General features: G+C 50.7%; 1 protein-coding gene across 1 annotated transcript; it reads left to right on the forward strand.

Annotated features, from left to right (window-relative positions):
* The first annotated feature begins 2,277 nt into the window (after positions 1 to 2,277).
* On the forward strand, positions 2,278 to 3,971 carry NUPR1 (nuclear protein 1, transcriptional regulator). The gene is made up of 3 exons (XM_077760436.1): positions 2,278 to 2,565; positions 2,961 to 3,110; positions 3,661 to 3,971. The coding sequence occupies exons 1-2, from the start codon at positions 2,451 to 2,453 to the stop codon at positions 3,095 to 3,097; spliced, it is 252 nt and encodes an 83-aa protein (XP_077616562.1). The 5' UTR covers positions 2,278 to 2,450; the 3' UTR covers positions 3,098 to 3,110; positions 3,661 to 3,971.
* The last annotated feature ends 15,160 nt before the right edge of the window (positions 3,972 to 19,131 follow it).

A 19,131-nucleotide genomic window follows, 5' to 3' on the forward strand; every position in this document is an offset into this window, starting at 1 on the left:
CCTAGGAAGAACCGCATATTTCCTCATTGTCTCCACCTTTATTTGTCTGGGTGTGTCATCTGGGTTTCAGGTTACTTTCCTCTTTCCCTGACCATCTGCTCTGTTATGATTAGTGGAGAGGGGAAGATTCTTCTGTCCTTCCTTATCTTCCAGTTGGACTAAGAATTAAGTTGACACAAGACAGATTAATAACAGGGAAAGTGAAGTTTTATTATGTGCACGTGGAGTCCCAGTCGGGGAAATTGAGACCTAACAAAATGACCGAAGCTGGCAGTTTTTATCCTTTTAGATAAAGAGACAGTAAATCCACGAGGAATTGAAAGGAGAAAGAAATTTAACTTTGGGAGCTTTAATTATTAAGCAATTTTAAATAGATTTTGGGCTGGGCTAGTAAGTTAGTAAAAAAGTCACAGACCTCTTGGCTCTGAATTTCCTGTGTCTGGCGATCGGGGTGTCTCCTTACTTCCCACTACAGGGAGGGTAACTTTCACCCAGGAGATTTATTTCCTGTTCTCAGGGAAACAGAGGAGGGTCTGCCCTTCTCACACAGGCTGTCTCTTAAGTAACTTTTATTTAAAATAACCAATATTCCAGGGGCACCTGGGTGGCTCAGTTGGTTCAGCATCCGACTCTTGGTTTCAGCTCAGGTCATGATCTTACCGTTTGTGGGTTCGAGCCCCGTGTCAGGCTCTGCACTGACCATGCGGTGCCTTCTGGGGATTCTCTTTCCCCCTTTCTCTCTGCCTCTCTGCCTCTCTCTCGCTCTCTCTCAGAAAGAAATAAACATTTAAAAATTTAAATAAAAGAACCAGTATGCTGACGCAGCACAGTGTGGCCCGGCCTGCGCTTGGCCCCTGAGTGATTGTCCCAAACTCTCTTTGATTCAGGTGATCTCACTTTCATTTCCTAGATGTTCAAGAATTCGCACATCAACGAAACCTGAAAAACAAAAACTAAATTTAATTCTGGCTCAGGCTAGGGAGAAACGCGAGCGGAAGTGCCTCTTCGTGTTAAACAGAGAACGAGACTGGGTTATTACGAGGTTTGGGGGAAGGTAGAATTTCGGCAACAGTGAGAGGGAACGGTGGCTGGATGGGCTCACAGCAGAGTGGGAAAGTGAGCAGAGAATGAATACCTGGCTAAGCCCGAGAAGGTCCTATAGTGCTGAATTTAAACAAAAAACAAAAAAACCCAACAACACGGGGAAGGTTGCATCTGCCTCCTTCCCAGTCCCTGCCGTGGGATTTGGCACAAAAACCTCAGGGAAAACATGAGAGGGCAACCCAGGGTGTGGGCTCTCCGGGTCAATTCAACCCACGTGGGCAGATCCCTTAAGGCAAGCATGGAAAATTTCATGTTCACGCGTTTCTTATCTGAATCCCTTCCTTGCGTTCATATTAAATAGGTACAAATGCCTGTTTGCTTCATAATGTCTTCTACCTCAGCATTTCTGTGTTTTGAAAGACATCATTTCATTATAAGTGGGTTTCCTTTCATGTCTCCTTTACATTACAGTGAGTTTTTCGGAAATCATCATTGAGTTTTTCGGAAAGTAGGCAAATTATTCTATGCTCACATAGTGCAATTTAGACAGCACGACTGTCCCAGGCACTGTCGTGAGTGTCCTTCCCTGTAGTGTCTCATTTGAGTCTCTCACCAACCCTATGAAGTCAGTGCAATTATCATCATCTTCGTTTGTGCAGAGGAGAACACCGAGGCACGGAGAGGTCAAGTGACTTGCCTGGGGTCACCCAGGAAGTAGCACACCAGAGGTTTGAACCCAGGGCAGCCGGCTCCAGAATGTGCACTCTTAACTATTCCGCTAGCCTCCCTGTTGGGTGAGGGAAACTACCTAGGGGCCCACTCTGCCCCCCCACCCCCACCCCCGGCTCCGGATATGAAGGGGGCTTTCCAGATTTTTCTTATCAAAAAGGGGTATTGGGTATGTGAGGGGTGAGAACGGCTGACCTATTTCGTGGTGTGGTCTTGGCTCCATAATCTGCCACCAGGGTCCCAAGTCTGAGCCAGAATTGGGATGGGGGTCAGCCGTGTGGCAGCGGGCAGGAGACAGACAGAAAGGACTCAGCCAGGTGCGGCCCTCCATCCCCACTGGCCTTGATCCCAAGGAATGTTTATGCTCAGATTCTGCCTCTTGCCTCCTCCTCCCCAGGGGCGGGGATCTCCTCTGTGGAAAAATACCCAGCTGGGCGAGCCCCAGTGAGAGGGAGGAGGCGAGGGGAAGGGGCTGGACTCACAGCACGACTCTTTCCCCCCCCTCGTGATTGCTGTTTACTGGGTCGGGTTCTGGGAAAGGGCCAGATTGCATCAGACAGGGCCTGAGGAGGACACGTGGCCTTATAAGTTGGGGCCAGTGAACAGGGGGGTGTCCGGAAACCAGACACAAACAAAGCTTTGGGAGACGACAGAGAGACAGCAAGGGAAAGTCAGGTATGACGGCCACCTTCCCGCAAGCAGCCAGCCCTGCCCAGCAGCCCCTGGGCCCGGAGGATGAAGACTTCAGCCTGGATGAGTACGACCTCTATGGCCTGGCTCCTTCTTACCTGGGTAAGGTCTGGCCCTGTCACCTTCCTGGTCCCTTGCCTTCAACCTCCAGCCTGCAACTAGGATTCCTCCTGGGGCTTCTCCCCACACCCCCACCCTTCTCCAACCTGTTCCCTTGACCCCACCAGTCACCCCTTCCAACCCCCCTTCCCCTGAGTGCTGTCCTGCTCAGCTCTGGGACCTCACATGCCCCTAGAATATTGGGGCAACAGCAGATCACGGGGGGCCCTCATTCCACAGATGGGGAGACGGGGGCTACAACTGCCCCAAAGCTATGTGGTGACCACTCTTCGGTCTGCCACCCATGCTCTTTCCAACCCCTACTCCCGACACCCTGCCTCTCCTTGGATGTATCAGGCCTCCAACCACCTCATCACAGCCTCTTTCCTGGTTCCCAGGAGCGGGAGGCCGGAAAGGTCGCAGCAAGAGAGAGGCTGCTGCCAACACCAACCGCCCCAGCCCCGGCGGCCACGAGAGGAAGCTGGTGACCAAGCTTCAGAACACGGAGCGGAAAAAGCGAGGGGCACGGTCTTGAGGCAGAGCTGGAGGTAAAGAGTCAGGGGACCTAGAAGGCTCTCTGCCTCAGAAGGACAGGCCCGAATGTGTGTGGTCAGGTGGAGAGAAGGGTTCCGAGAACCGTTGTCGTGGGTCGCCTGGGTGGCTCAGTCAGTTGGGCGTCCGACTTCAGCTCAGGTCATGATCTCGCAGTTCTCGAGTTTGAGCCCCACATCGGGCTCTGTGCTGACAGCTTGGAGCCTGGAGCCTGCTTCGGTTCTGTGTCTCCCTCTCTCTGCCCCTCCCCTGCTCGCACTCTGTCTCTCTCCCTCCCTCAAAAATAAACATTAAAAAAAAATTTTTAAAGAACCATTGTCTCAACATAGAACAAAATGAGACACACATCAGACTCTGAGTTTCCTAGTGACCAGAACAAAAAGGGAAACACAGAACCTTGCCAATTGGAGGGAAGTTTGGTTTACGAAGAGGGTAACAGAGGCCCAGAGAGGGTAGGGTCCTTCTCTGGAGACCCAGAGCAAGTGACCAGCAGAGGAAGAGTTAGAACCCCAGAATTAGAACTGTCTCTCTCTTTCCTTGCCCCAGATGAGGCCAGAGCACGGACACCACACAGCGATGGAGACAGGACTTCGGAGAATCGGCACCTGGGGGAGGGATGCAGGACTGCTTGCCCTCCCACTCCACCCCAGGACTTACCCCACCTGACTGAGGCTCTGAGGGGCCACACAGGAAGCACCCCCAGCCCCAGGAAAAGGACAAGCTAGGGGTGGGGAGCAAGAGGCAGGGAATGGAGACGCAGAGTCAAGAAAGGTAACCCCCCACCCCCCAAAGGAAAGACGCCAAAGAAACTGGAACCTCCTAAGGGCGGAAAGGACAATAAACAAAATTCAGCAGTTGCCGCTTGTGTGTGGAATTTTGTCCCCTCTCTCTGCGTGGTTTTATTTGTGTCTTGTCTCTGCCTGCATGTGTCTGCTTCTGCATGAACCAACGAGCGCGGTTTTTGTTAATGTTTGTCCTTGGTTATGTGTCTGGGAGAGAGCGTCCCGATTTGGTAGGGACCAGTAGAGGCCAGCCTGGTTGCTTTCATTTTATTTTGGTCCCCAGAGGCTTTGGCAAATGCGCCTCTGTGGTCTCTTAGGAAAGGCATGGAAATTTCCTGTTTCCTTGTCATCCTGCCTGTGAAAGAAGTCCCCTCCGCAGCTCCTCTCCCCTTTCAGAATAAACCATCTTACATATCATGTCTTTTTAATATAAAGCCCCCTTTTTAAAATGTATTTAAACGTTATTTTAACGTTATTTATTGGTGCCGTCTGCAAAATGGAGAACGCTGAGATTTAGAGCATTAAGAGACTCAGCCCAGATTACTGGCTCAAGTTCAAGGATTCTCGCTGTCCTATAAGGTGAGTCCCTCTACCAAGGGGGCTGCCAGCAGAGGGTTCTGGGAGGTCAGCTGAGGGAGGAAGATTCTTACCTATTATAGACCCTGAGCCTTGGGACCAGAGTTTAGGAAGAACATAGGGCAAGTGAGATGATCTATTGATCAAGGTACAGGTTTGGGCTGCTGTAATGAAGACTCAAAACGGGATAGAAGGCTCTCTCTCTGTCACATAGCAGCTCCGATGGTCAGTACTCTCGGGCTTAAAGGATAACTTGACTGTCAGGGATTCCAGCTACTTTGAGTTTGTTGTTCTGCCATGTTCAAAACATGGCTTCCACCATGGGGTCCAAACTCACTGCTTCGGTATCTGCCATCACACTTGCATCTCAGCCCGTGGAAAGGGATGGGGGAAGGGACCAGGGAAAGCCACACCTTCATTTTGAAGACCATGATCTAAAAGTAGACTACGTTACATCTGGTCCGAATTTAAACGCATGGCCACACCTAACTACAAGAGAGGTTGGGAAATGTAATATTTAGGTGCTTAGCCACGTGTTAGCTCAAACTTGGGGAGGGCAGGAGAGCGGATACTGGAAAAAACTAGCAAGAAACATTTTCCACTGGCGGACTCAACCCAAGGTGGGGAGAAAAGCCCTAAGTCTGGCCCTGGGCAAAATATTTTTCCTATTCTCCTGCCCTTCCCTATAAGCCCTAGGCTGCAAAACTTGGAGCCAATTGTTAAGGACAAAGGAATGAGGCATCTGTTGGGTACACAGCCCTCGAAGACCAGCTTGAACCTCTGGGGACTCTCTGTCCATCTCTGGGGAATCTCTGTCCTTTGGCCTCCCCTGAGTCCGACCCACCAACAGTCACAGAATTTTCTGGCTGGGAAGAGGAGTAAAGGTCATTGAGTCCAAACCCACCCCACTCCAGAGTGGGATCACCTCTGCTTGCTTGAATACCAGTAGTTTACACTAACCCAATAGGCATATTAATATTTGATCCTATGTTACAGACCAGAAAACTGACGTTAAGAGAAGTTAAGTAATTTGCCCAAAGTCACACAACCACAGTTTGGAGGACCTGGGATTTTGAACTTAGGTCCATCTAATTTTTGAAGCCTGGGATTTTCCCCTTTTTACTATACGCCTGAGAATACACTGCACTGACAATGTGGAATCCTAGATGTTAGTTCATTTCTGGTTAATTACTACTCCTTCTCTGCCTATTTTCCTGTCAAAAGGTCTACTTGAATAGAGAAAACAAAGGCTGCGAAGTGCTGTGTCTGTGGCTGAACCGTGGCCACTCCCTATGTTCTGGGCCCTTTGACACTTTGCCAGGAGGCCCTATATGCCACCCTCACTCCTGGCCTGTGATTGGCCCTCCCTGGCCTCGCCCTACCTGGGCACAAACTCTGCCTGGGAGACCTTTATGTGGCTGTTCCGGGAACCAGACAATTCTTGGAATTACTGAATGTTTGGATCTGAAAGGATCCTGGATGTTAGAGCCCCACTCTGCCCTTTGCAGAAGGGGAAATCAAGGTCTGGTGGGGCGGGGGCAGGAAGCAGCTACAACACCAAGACAGGGACCCAGTCAGGACAAGAACCTGTGCTTGACTCTACGCACCCAGAACATCCCTCTTCTGTTCCACCCACTTTTTACTCTCCTTTTTTTTTTTTTTTTCCTCCCCTAATTGCACGTAATGTCTGTCTCCTTAGTTTCTAGGGGTCCTCCTGAGAACAGAGGGATGACTGGCCTCTATTTCCCCTCGGGAGCTTATGGAAGTTTCCCCACCAGGTTCCCACCATTCTAAGGATTCCCAGCTCCTTGCCGAGAATCCGGAAACTCACCAAGGGGTTTGCTTCACAAACACCTAGTCCTCTTCTGCCCACGCAGCACTCAGGGCTGTGCAGTTTTTTCAAATTTCAAAAGCACCCAAAGCTGATTTTAACTGGCACTCCTTAAAGGTAACACCAGTGATAGCAATAGTCATGGCCACCATTGTTGATGGTCAGCCACAGGGCTTTCCCCGCCTCATCTTTCACACGGCTTCGTGTGCATTTAGGCTACACCATTGTTTACCTAGAACTTTTTAAATTGCCTCCCCACCTTTTCCACCCAAATGCACTTTAAAAGGAGACTACATAACCACCCAAAACAGAAAAGCCACAATCATTTGTCATAACTCGAAGACTATAGAAAGGAACATCTAATATAACTTTTTTAAGTCCACCTGGGCACACCTCGGATGACCTTGTGTGCTAACGGTCACGGGCGTTCACACTCAGAGAAACTCCGGCTGTTTATGAGCCCGACCAGGTGCTCTGCATCCATGGGAGAAAGCCTCCTTGTAACCACCTGGTGACAGGTGCGTTAAAGACCCGGATGTCCGGCTCCTCCTCGCAGAGATTCTGATTTCAGAGGTGGAGGCTGGGCTTTGGGAGCCGGGAGAGTGATTCTAATGTCAAGTGTGAAGGCATCAGATCCACGGGGCTTTTGTCTCAGGCTGCATTTACCAAATATGGTCACCGCAGCAAGCGCTCCCAAGCCACGTGCCCTCCATGGCACCCTCCTATCAAACGGCAGACACGGACTGTGCTCCTTTTGAACGCGGCAGGGGGAACTTTGCAAGTGCCTTGACTAGTAGAGTCAGGCGGAAGTGGCGGTGCCGTAAAACACCATGACATCGTGCACTTCCGCCTTGCCTCTGGGGTTCTTGGAGCCCAGTCACCCTGCTGCGAGGAAGTCCAAAATAAGACACATGGAGAGAGGACGCGGAAAGGCCACGTGCTGATGTCATTCTGGTCCTCAGCCCCGGCGAAGTCCCGGCCGAAAGACATCCTCCAGCTCCAGACGTGTGAGCGAAGGGAACCTGCGAATGGCTTCCAGCCCCAGCGGTCAAGCCACCTCCAGCATCTGAGTCTTAACCAGAAAGGCCACGTCCAATTCCCCATCCACAGACTTAGCGCAGGATAAAACAGCCATTTCACAGCATTACATTTGGGGATGGTTTGTTACACAGCAATAGTGTCTGGAACAGCCTTGGGGTCACCGAGACCTAAGTCCAGATCCTGTCTGCAAACTGGGCCGTGACCTGGGACAAGTTATTGTTTACCCGCATCTTTTTTTTAATGTTTTTATTTTTTTATTTCTGAGAGAGAGACAGCATGAGCAGGGAAGGGTCAGAGAGAGAGGGAGACACAGAATGCAAAACAGGCTCCCGGCTCTGAGCTGGCAGTCAGCACAGAGCCAGACTCAGGGCTCGAACCCACGAACCCCGAGATCATGACCTGTGCCGAAGTCTGACGTTTAACCGACTGAGCCACCCAGGTGCCCCTAAGTTTATTTATTTTGAGAGAGAGTGTGCAAGTGGGGGAGGGGCAGAAAGAGAGGGGAACAGAGGATCTGAAATAGGCTGCTCCCTGCTGACAGCAAGAGAACCCTGCGTGGGGCTCGAACACACAAACTGTGAGATCATGACCTGAGCCAAAGTGAGGTGTTTAACCGACTGAGCCACCCAGGCACCCCAGTTTACCCTGCATCTTTTTTTTTAATGTTTTTATTTATTTATGAGAGAGAGAAACAGAGCATGAGCTGAGAGGGGCAAAGAGAGTGGGAGACACAGGATCCAAAGCAGACTCCAGGCTCTGAGCGGTCAGCCCAGGGCCCGATGCGGGGCTCGAACCCGCAAACCATGATATCATGACCTGAGCCAAAGTCGGACACTCAACTGACTGAGCCACCCAGGCGCCCCTACCCTGCATCTTAATTTCCACATCTGTAAACAGGAGATGAAGTGTACACTCACCGTTCTGGGAGGAATAGTTTTGAGAAGGAAATTGAGTTTTTCAAGCACTTAGCAGGCCACCTGACCCAGAACAAGAACTTAAAGAAACAGCAGAGAAGCAGACACAATGGGCTCTGGACCCAGACTGCAGGTTCAAGTCCCAGCTCCCTTATTCTCTGCGTGACCTTGGGTCCGTTACCTGACCTTTCTAGTCTCAGTTTCCCTGTGTGAAAAATAGGAATTCCAGTAACATTAAACACTGGATTGTGCTGTGATTAAGCAAGGAAGTGTTGCCAAATGCATAGTAAGCAGCGTGTAAGTATTTGATTGAAACAATGACACAGAAAAAGAGTTCAGGTGTGCAAGAGCTACAATCTATTGTTGAAATTGATTTACCCTGTCCCTTTTCTGCTGCCAGCAGGGGTCTGATTGGATCAGTTTGCGATGTTTTCTCTCCTTTCTCCAGGGTTCCCAGGAGCAGAGCTGGGAAGGGGCACGGAGTGCTGGAGGCCTCAACATCCCCTTGCTTCCCTGCCACGCTGTCCCCGCCACTGCCCTTCCTGTCCTTTCTTTGCTGTTTCATCTTAATGTGTACTTATTTATTTAGAGAGCGAGTGAGCACGAACAGGGGAGAGGCAGAGAGAGAGTCCCCAAGCAGGCTCCATGCTGTCAGCACAAAGCCCCATGTGGGGCTCAAACTCACGAACCACGAGATCATGACCTGAGCTGAAATCCAGAGTCACATGCTTAACTGACTGAGCCCCCCAGGCGCCCCCTTGTCCTTTCTGTCGGTTCTTTCCTATCAGCCCTCACAGCCCTGCTCTTTGTGTGCTCCGGGCCACCTCCCACAGCTGGGGGCAGGGGTACCTGTCCTCCATTGGAAAAGGGGGCGCGGTCCCTTCCGTCCTCAGATCTCTCCATGCTATTCAGAATGAGCACACCAGTTCTAACTTCTCCTCGTTTCCTTTCCAACTTGCTTCCCTTCTTCCCTGACTTGGGGAGTACCTTGAACTTTGCGCCACCCCGACCCCATCCACCTTGCTTCCGTGCTATGATCCTCTGTGCCTTCAGTCCCCCATGGCCATTGAACTAAAAATGAAACCATACTGACATCCCTCTGCTGTAGCAATAAAAGCCACATGGCCCTCACTGATTTACCAGGAATCGGATGAGCCTAAAAGGAGATGTAGGGAAACTCCACCTTGGTTTGTGTATAAAAATTGCACGGTGATGGATGGTAACCAGCGATTGCTGGTGGCGATCACTCTGTAGTGCACACGAAGGTCGAATTATCACGTGACACCTGAAGCTTACATGTTATACGCCAACTTGACTTCAACAATAAAGCTGAAAAATATTCAGCCACAGCAGTTATTATCTATACACGTATATATTTTTTAAAGATTTATTTATTTATTTTTGAGAGAGAGAGAGAGAGAGAGAGAGAGAGAGAGATGGGGGAAGGGGCAGAAAGAGAAGGAGACAGAGAATCCCAAGCAGGCTCCACACTGTCTGCACAGAGCACGATGCGGGGCTCAAACTCACAAACAGGAGAGCATGACCTGAGCCGAAACTAAGAGTCGGACACCTAGCCAACTGAGCCACCCAGGTGCCCCGCAGAGCAATTATTCTTATCACACTAAATATTTGCCAAAGTCTTGGAGGAGGACAAAGGCCTGAGTTATGGGTTCACTGGTGGTCACGGGCTGAGCTGGGAGTGGATTAGGTGTGCTGACTCCCACGCCCAAGCTTTCTAGAGAGCTCTGTGGGCTTCAGGGAGTCCCAGGCTGGAGAAAGCAAAGAAAGAAGAACCCACTCCCAGAGTCCCTGTGCAAGCACACAGAGTACCTTTCCCCAGGGACCGGATGTAGCGCCCAGGTGTCTGACAACTAGAAGCACTTCCTTTTCTGTGTAAAAGAATGTATACTTTTCTTTTTCCTTACTGTTTATTCATTTTTTGAGAGTGAGAGACATACCTACACAGAACACCAGCAGGGGAAGGGGCAGAGAGAGAGGGAGACACAGAATCCGAAGCAGGCTCCGGGCTCCAAGCAGTCAGCACAGAGCCCGACAAAGGGCTTGAACCCACGAACAGGGAGATTGTGACCTAAGCCAATGTCGAACGCTTAACCGACTGAGCCACGCAGACGCCCTTATACTTTGTTTTTCTGAACACCAAAGCAGTTAATGCTGTGGAATTAGAAGATGAGCACCATTCCCTGGGTTCAGTCCTCCTGACGGAACATACCCTCCTTCTAACTTTTGCCTTACATTTGAGTTATAAAAATTGAGGTTCATTTGTAATCATTTCATGGTCTGTTTATACCAGCTCTGTGCAGGCTTATCCTGTCCTCTCTTTTCTGGAAAACTGGTTTGGAGAAGCTTTTTTATTTTGTTTTGTTTTGTTTTGGTGTGTGTGTGTGTGTGTGTTTACATATTTATTGAGCCAGGGAATATACTAGAAGCTATGGCTACAGCATAAACCAGTTCTCTTCTCATGGAGCTCACATTCCAGTGAGGACAAACAATAAAAGTGAGCAAACAAAGCAGGAATTTCAGCAGGGCTTGCGCAATTGAAAACGCCTTGGTTAGGGAAAGCCTCACTGACAGGGGAGGGCATTTAAATGAAGGTCAGAAGGAAGTTAGGGAGTGATTCGGCACTGAAATTCCTCTTTGGTAAAAGAGCACGTAGTACCATCGAACATACTCTGCATTTTGCTTATTTATTTATTGTCTGGGGTTAGGGGAGGGGGCTGCTAGCAGCCAAGAAGCCCAAGGCAATGGGAAGGGCTTGGAGGCTCGGCGGCCAGAGGCAGAGATGGGGGTGGGGGGCTGGGCTGGGTGACCTAAGTGCCCTCTCTTCTGCTTGTGCTGACCCCTCCAGCTCCTAAACCTGGTGAGGCGGATCCCTCTGTGGAACAGGTGCGACGCCCCGGGGAGACTCCTAAAGGTGTTCTGGGGAAGCCCTCTCTGCCACCATCCTTCTTAACATGCTTCCCCACTGGCCATTTGACACAGTCCATATTCTTGTGTGTGGGGTTTGAACTGCAACCATCTGCCCCTTAGGCTAAGTTATTCTTCAGAGCTGGTGCCTGGCGCCAACTAGGTGCACAGTAAACATTTGCGAATGAGTATGTCGGGACTAGTCTCGCTTCGCGGCGCCCTTTTTTCTGGGGACGTTTCTCTTCCCATCCCGACCCGTCAGACTCCTGCCAATTCTCAATAAGCAGCATTGCCTTCCAGAGCTTTCCCCCTCTGCTCATCCAACAGATCTGGCCCTCCCCACAACCTCATGGGACAAACACAGTCCTCACCCCCATTTTGCAGATGCAGAAACTGAGGCCGAAAAGGAACATAGTTCACTAGGTCTGTGTCAGAGCCTGTCTCTTGCAGGAAGCTCCCTCCATGTCTCACAAGCATCACCCTCTCCTCACCCTGAACCCCATGCCCCACCCCGCCCCATGCCCCCATCCCTCCAGGGGGATTTCCTGGTATTTACAGAAAGCTTGGAGTGCATAGTCGTACTCCTGGACGGGTGAACGGTTCTAGACTTCAGGGGAATGAGATTCCTGGTGGACTTCGGGGAGCCCTGGGGGGCTGGGAGCCTCCCTGGATCCCACCCTCTCTAATCTGCCCCTCTCCTCTGCCCTCTCGCGGTGTCACTGTTTCCGGCGTTCTTCTGACTCCCACCGCTCATCACAGTCACCCAGGCAAGATCCTCGGTGCTAGGGGACCCGGAGAGGACCCTAGGGTGCGGGGCTGGGCCAGCTGGGATCCGGGCACTCTCAGTGAATGCAGGAGGCATCATCTCTTCATCAAGATTGAGCCTGGGGATGCCTGGGTGGTTCAGTCGATTAAACGGCCAACTTCGGCTCGGGTCACCATCTCGTGGTTTGTGTGTTCGAGCCCCGTGTCAGATTCCAGACCGACTGTGGAGCCTGCTCAGGATTCTCTCTCTCCTCTGCACCTGCTCTGCCCCTCCCCTGCTTACGTGTGCACGCGCTCTCTCTCTCTTTCTCTCAAAACTAAATAAATAAACTTAAAAAAGATTGAACCCTGGCCCCATTTGGACAGGAGACCTCAGAAGCATTGGAAATCCACAGCGAAGGTGGCTCAAAGCAGGCAGGGGACAAAAACGTGCTGCAAGTGGCAGAAACACAGCTCCAAATAGCTTAAGCAGAAAAGAAGAGGGGCGCCTCAGTCGGTTAAGTGCCCAACTTTGGCTCAGGTTGTGATCTCAAGGTTCGTGGGTTTGAGCCCCGTGTCGGGCTCTTCACTGACAGCTCAGAGCCTGGAACCTGCTTCGGATTCTGTGTTTCCCTCTCTCTCTGCCCCTTCTTCTCTCTCTCTCAAAAATAAATAAGCATTAAAAAAAATTAAAAACAAAAAGATTCACTCAACAAAACTGCATACTTCAAAATAAGGGCTTCAGGAATAGCTGGATCCAGGAGCTCAAAGTAATGATAAGATCCTTGTCTCCCTCTCCCGTTCTCAGCTCTACTTTCCCACGTGCCAGCTCCAGCCCGGGGCAGGGCCTTCCCTCACGGCCAACAGCAGGTTCAGGTTCACACCCCATCTGCTTAGTCATATCTGCAGAGAGAAAACCTTCTCCTGACAGCAAGTTCAGGGGTGATTCTCAGTGTTATCCTTGACCAGTTCACTGTCGTGAGGGGCACCGAGGGCCCTGACTGGCTGGGCCTGTCAGGTGCCCACCGTGGTGGGGGCAAAGGGGAGATCAGCCTCTGGAAGAAGATGGATAAATTTCCCAAAGGGAAATCCAGACGCTTCTTTTGAAACGAAGGATGGGTGGGCAGGCGGAAATAACAGATGTCAGTGACACCCCAAGCAACGCTCTTCCCTCCCGCCCCTCTCTCCTGCTCACCAGTTGACAGGTTTTTCTTTATCAGCTCTCAATAGTGAGAGCACTTTCCCATTCCCAGAGCACCTTTTCACTTGCTCTCTCTTTCTCTCTGAGGAAGGCACTGCTCTGCCCATTCTCCGGGTGAAGAAATGTAGGCCATGGGGCGCCTGGGTGGCTTAGTCGGTTAAGCGTCCGACTTTCGCTTAGGTCATGATCTNCCGTGTTTATTTTATCCAGTCTCGTCAGTTAGGTGGCCGCCTTTGTGGGCAGGGAGCACGATTACCCCACCTTGGTACTCAATCCCGAATTCTGTCTTCCCCTCTCCCACCAGGGGAGAATCGTGGGAAGAGTGGAAGTTGTTCATATCCATATTGGCAGCAGGACTCGTGTCTGGCAAGGTGGGTCTGGAGGAGGTTGGGGAAGGCCCTAGGGGCCTGGGAAGGGCCCAGGATGTGTAGAAAAATGGAAAAGCCGAGAGACTAACGTCTAGATCTTAGGGGTCTTAGCGTAGGTGGGAATGGGATGGGACAGTCCTCAAGCCAGGGAAAAAGGCATTTATGAAAAGATGAAACCTGAGGACAAGGAGCCAGGTATTTGAAGAGCTGAGGAAGGAGTGTTCTACACAGAAGGAATATAGCAGGTACAAAGGCCCTGAGGTAGGAGTGTGCCTGGTGTGTTTGTGGGACAGCCAAAGGTGTGGGAGGGAACACAGGATTGGTGGGGGGGAAGGATTACGTGGACTTTGTAAAAGCCGTTGAGAAGGTTTTGCTTTTACTCAGTGGATTGAGAAGCCACAGGGACCCGTAAGCCCAGGACCAAAACTGAAAAGCAGGCGGGCAGAAGCATATATGCTGGACATATTCTTTTGTATGAATCAGATAAGACACAAAACTAAAAGCAGGGAGTGTGCACCATTCTGGGGGAGTGAGATGGGGGCTGCACACGCAGCGGGCCAGACGAGTGAGGGACACGGTGGCCATGGTGGCTGAGACCCCGTGGAGGCTGCCGGGTGAGAGCTCCGGGGGTGGCCCAGGGCCCGGTGGCGCCCCGAGCTTGGGGCTGCCGGAGGACCTGGCATCTGCTCGGGCCTGCGGGCCTCCACCCTGGCAGGCCCCATCCTGGGGCTCGGCCCAGGGTCTATCTCTGTTCTGAGTCTTCTCTATAGACAAGAAGAGGCCTCACCTGGCCTGGGAGGTGAGTCCCACTTGCTGGTTCTCAAATTTGAGGCCACCCACATGCTGGTCGAGGGCCCAGTTGGCTGACTCCCTGAGATTTCCGTTTGGGCCTGAATTACGCCCTGATGCATGTTTCTGGGTCACTAGGCCCACTCTGCCTGCGCCCCCCACCACCCACAGCCCCAAACATCACAATTCCTAAGGTGTAATGGCAGCCTCTTCTGTTTCTTACCCTCTTCTTCCCAATCTCCTTCGGCCTTTTTTTGTCCATGGAGGGCAACCATGCCTTGTATTTATTAATGACAACAAACATTTCTTTCCTTATAACTATTGTTTTGCCATATGCCAGGCCCTGTTTCGACCTGTCCATAATAGCTCATTGAATGGTCTAAACAGTCTTAGACTTTTGTATTATTTTCCTCATGTTGTAGTTGACAAAGCAGGTACAGAGAGGTTAAGTAACTTGCCTAAGGTCACACAGCTACTCAGTGGCAGCCATTTATGTGCCTAATCGTCACAGCAGTCCCATCCGGCCAGAACAAGGAGCCTCCCCACTTGGTAGATGAGCCAAGAGCAGGGAGAATGCGGGCCTCAACAAAGGTCGTACTTGACCAAGGGAAGTGCAGGGGCTGTGAAAGCAGCCTAAGACTGTCTGACTCCCAAGTGGGGTCCTGACCTGTGACGTCCTATGTCCTCCCAAGTTCACCTCCAGGTCTGAGCTGTGAGGTGGGCAGGCCTGGGATCATGGGCCTCATCTTACAAATGGGGAAACTGAAGCCCAGTGTTTGGACCTCTGTCTCTCCAGAGGGTACACTTGAGGGGGGGAAGGGCGAGCAGGGCCTGGACGTGAACCTGGACTTTTTATCCCCAGGCCAGTGTTTTTCCTCTGCAGCCCTGCCTCCTGGGCTTCGAACTCTTCCTTCCTGGTACTCCACAGAGCTGGGGTCTCACCTTCTCCTCACACCCTGCGTAGTTCAGGGTCCCTGCATGCCCGTGTCACATACGCGGAACACCTAGTGATCAATATCTCATCAGTGGTGCGCCCCCCGCCCGCACCCCTGTCTCTCAGCCCTCCTTAGGTGTCTGCCATGGCCTTGAGGCCTTTAGGAGAAAAAGAGATGGGATCAAGGGAGAGAAGCCCTTCCCCTTTGCCAGGCCCCCCTACCCAGGGTCGGGAGTCCCATACGAGACACCCCATTTAGAGGCAGCCCCCAAGATCGGTGGGAAGGGGCGTGGTGAGTGCGCGCTGCAGAATGAACGACTGACCCTGGGTGTGGTGTGGGGGTGCACGTGCACAACAGGACAGAAGTCAGATGATGAGGGCTGGGGCTCTGGGCTTTTCCAAGTCCATGCTACCAAAAAGGGGTGGGCGCCGGGCCTCGCACCTCGGCTCAGGGTCTCACCCCCTGTGTGTGGGAGACTCCCAGGCGTGGCCCCAGCTCCACGCTGGCCTCACCTCCCCCCAGCCTTCCTCTGCTCACCAAACCCCATCTCGATTTAACCGAGGGGCTAGTTCTAAGCCTCCGAGTTGACATCAGAGGGCCCAGGGATTCCCCTCACCAGCCCAGGCTGGAAATAAGGGACTGGAGTTCCAGGCTTCGTTCTGTCACTGGTCTGCTGTGCTGACTCTGAATAAAACTTCCCCTCCCTGATTCCATCCTGATGTCACATCTGAAGCTTCTAACTTCTACTTCCTGGGCTCCGGATTCCCATGCAACCCCATGGAGTGTCCCACGGGGTCAGAGCTCTAACGGGGTACTTGGAAAATAATCAGAAATTTGGTGGATGGCTCTTTTCTCTCTTTTTTAAAAATCATCTAGGTTTTAATTTCCCTACGTAATAATAGTGGCAGCATTTGAAAACTGCTACTACTTTTCAATGAGGAACCTGAGGTCCAGCGGCTAGTGACTCACCTGAGGTCACCAGAATTGTCACCTGCTGCATACTGGAGTCTACACAGCTCGGGGTTCTTGGTTTCCTTTCCAGCAGTTCTCAGCCTTCACCACTTCCCTTCCATTTCCTGCTGGCCCCAGCCCAAGCCTCAGCTCACCAGACAAGCTCCATTTGTGGAAACTGAGGCCCAGGTAGACAGAGATTGGCCCAGGCCCATTCTCCAAGGAGGTGGACAGGGGCTAGCCCTTCCCTCATTGGCCCTCTGGTTTCTTGGCAAGGATCTGCCAAGGTCATCAGCCCAGGGCCATGGCCAGTGGCCCCAAGACAGCCTTTCCGTCCCTCAGCACCTGTCTGGAGCCTTGGCCAGAGTGCGGGAAGGCTGACAGCAAGAGCTCAGGGGTCAGCAGAACTCCCGCTCTCTTGGGGCAACTTACAGAGCGCCAGTCGTGAGCTGAACCTGCATTAGACACTTGTGGTGGAAGACAGATTTGTTCGGTGATTTGCTAAGAAGCTGCTATTGTTAGCCTCTGGGGATATATCAGTGCACTAACAAGCAAACATTTCCGCCCCTGGCAAGCAGACAAAAAAGAGAGAGGGGTGCCTAGGTGGCTCAGTCGGTTAAGTGCCCGACTTCAGCTCAGGTCATGATCTCACAGTTTGTGAGTTCGAGCCCCGCATCAGCCTCTGTGCTGACAGCTCAGAGCCTGGAGTCTGCTTCAATTCTTGTGTCTCCCCCTCTGTCTACCCCTCTCATGCTCATACTCTGTCTCTCTCTCTCTCAAAAATAAATAAAAACAGGGGCGCCTGGGTGGCTTAGTCGGTTAAGCGTCCGACTTTCGCTTAGGTCATGATCTCGCAGTTTCTGGGTTCGAGCCCCGCGTCGGGCTCTGTGCTGACTGCCAGCTCAGAGCCTGGAGCCTATTTCAGAGACTGTGTCTCCCTCTCTCTCTGACCCTCCCCTGCTCACGCTGTCTCTCTCTCTCTCTCTCCTAGAAATAAATAAAAATATTAAAAATAAATAAATAAATAAAAACATTAAAAAATTTTAATGTGAAGTTTATTCTCTGAAATGAAGAAAAAATAAAGGTGTTCACTATCACATCTAATTAACATGGTGCTGAAGTACCCAGCTAGAAAAAAAACAAAGCAACATAAATAATGTGCATTTTTTAAAGGTATAAAATCTGGAAAAGGCACCAGTTGCCCTTTATAACCAGAGACAAAATAGGACAAACTACAAATTAATGATCTTTCTTGAACTCATCAAGAAGCTAAGGTCACAGGACTAAGAACTGATTTCACATTTAAATAGGACAGATCCCTTCAGTTAGCAATAGAATATTTATTTGCTTAGGAGAGACACTGATAAATACCATGTAAACTGATGAAAATATTAATCTGAAATTTTGTTTTAATGCAACCCACTGCAAATTAAAAACATTGGTTAAAAATGAGTATGTTTTAAAAAAAAGATAAGCTATGTAAATGCTAATCTAAAAGAGCAGGACCAATTGAATTAATTTAAAAAAAAAAAAGTAAGCTTCAGTGGGAAAAAAGGGAGGAATATTACCAGGGTTAAAGAGAGACATTACGGGGCACCTGGGTGGCTTAGTCGGTTAAGCGTCCGACTTTCGCTTAGGTCATGATCTCGCGATTTGTGGGTTCGAGCCCCGCGTCGGGCTCTGTGCTGACTGCCAGCTCAGAGCCTGGAGCCTGTTTCAGTCTGTGACTCCCTCTCTCTCTGACCCTCCCCTGCTCATGCTGTCTCTCTCTCTCTCTGTCTCCTAGCAATAAATAAAACATTAAAAAAAGAGAGAGAGGGAGACATTACCTTCCAAGTAAGGGCCAGCTTTTCCAAAAGGCATAACAATCCCAATTGTATATCTATCTAAATAATAGCACTTCGAAACAGCTGAGAGAAATGGATACATCTAAAAGGAAAAATGTAGGGACACCTGGGTGGCTCAGTTGGTTAAGCGTCCAACTTTGGCTCAGGGCATGATCTTGCGGTTTGTGAGTTTGAGCCCCGAGTCCAGCTCTGTGCTGATAGCTCGGAGCCTGGAGCTTGCTTCTGATTCTGTTTCTTCCTCTCTCTCTGCCACTCCCCTGCTCATGTTCCGTCTGTCTTTGTTGTTCAAAATATAAATAATAAAACATTTTTTAAAAAGAAAAAGAAAAATGTATAGATCCACAGTTACAGCTGGAAATTGCAACATTTATTTCTAGAACAAATAAAAGAGAAAGTGCCAGGGGCAGGGTTGCATATTATAGGGTAGTCAGTGAGGACTCCATTTGAGAAGATGACGTTTGAACAGGGATCAAAAGAAAAGAGTGGGCTTTGTAGATATCTGGAAGAAGCGTGTTCCAGGAAGAAGGGATAGCAAGTGCAAAGGCCCTGAGGCAGGAGCATGCCTGGCAATGAGGGAGCCAGTATGGCTGGAGTGGTATGAATAAGGACAGACTAAGCAAGATAAATAAAAATGAAATGTCCATTGGAGACAGGATTTATGGCAGGAAGGAATGAGCTGTTCGGGGGAGGAAGCCCGTGACAAGGGGTACATTCAGAAAAGGCTGAGGAGAGGGAACTCCCAGAAAGCAGTGAGGGCATTGGAGACAAAGAGAAGAGCGTGTGCAAAGGCAAGCCAGTATGAGGTGGTTTATCATGTTCAAGTACAAAGCTCCAGTTGCCAGAGCAGAAACAGGGCATGGGCCAGGGGTGAGGCTGTGGGAGTCCACTGTAGCCAGGTTGAGAAGGGCAGAGAAGCGACAAGAGACAGGAGGTGTTGAGGAGCCATCAGACAAAGTCAGGAGGACCAGGAGGTTGTGGTGAGAAAGGGGGAGATGGGGTTCAAGGTTTGAGAGGCACAGCAGTTCTGAGTAATGGCAAAGGGTGGAGAGTGGTTATATCAGAGGGTGAGAGGGTGGCCTGCCTCCAGGGTGACTGCAGGACTTGGGGTGTGAG

This window comes from Crocuta crocuta, unplaced genomic scaffold (genome assembly GCF_008692635.1).
Source record: "Crocuta crocuta isolate KB4526 unplaced genomic scaffold, BGI_CrCroc_1.0 scaffold73, whole genome shotgun sequence".
Lineage (NCBI taxonomy): Eukaryota > Metazoa > Chordata > Mammalia > Carnivora > Hyaenidae > Crocuta > Crocuta crocuta.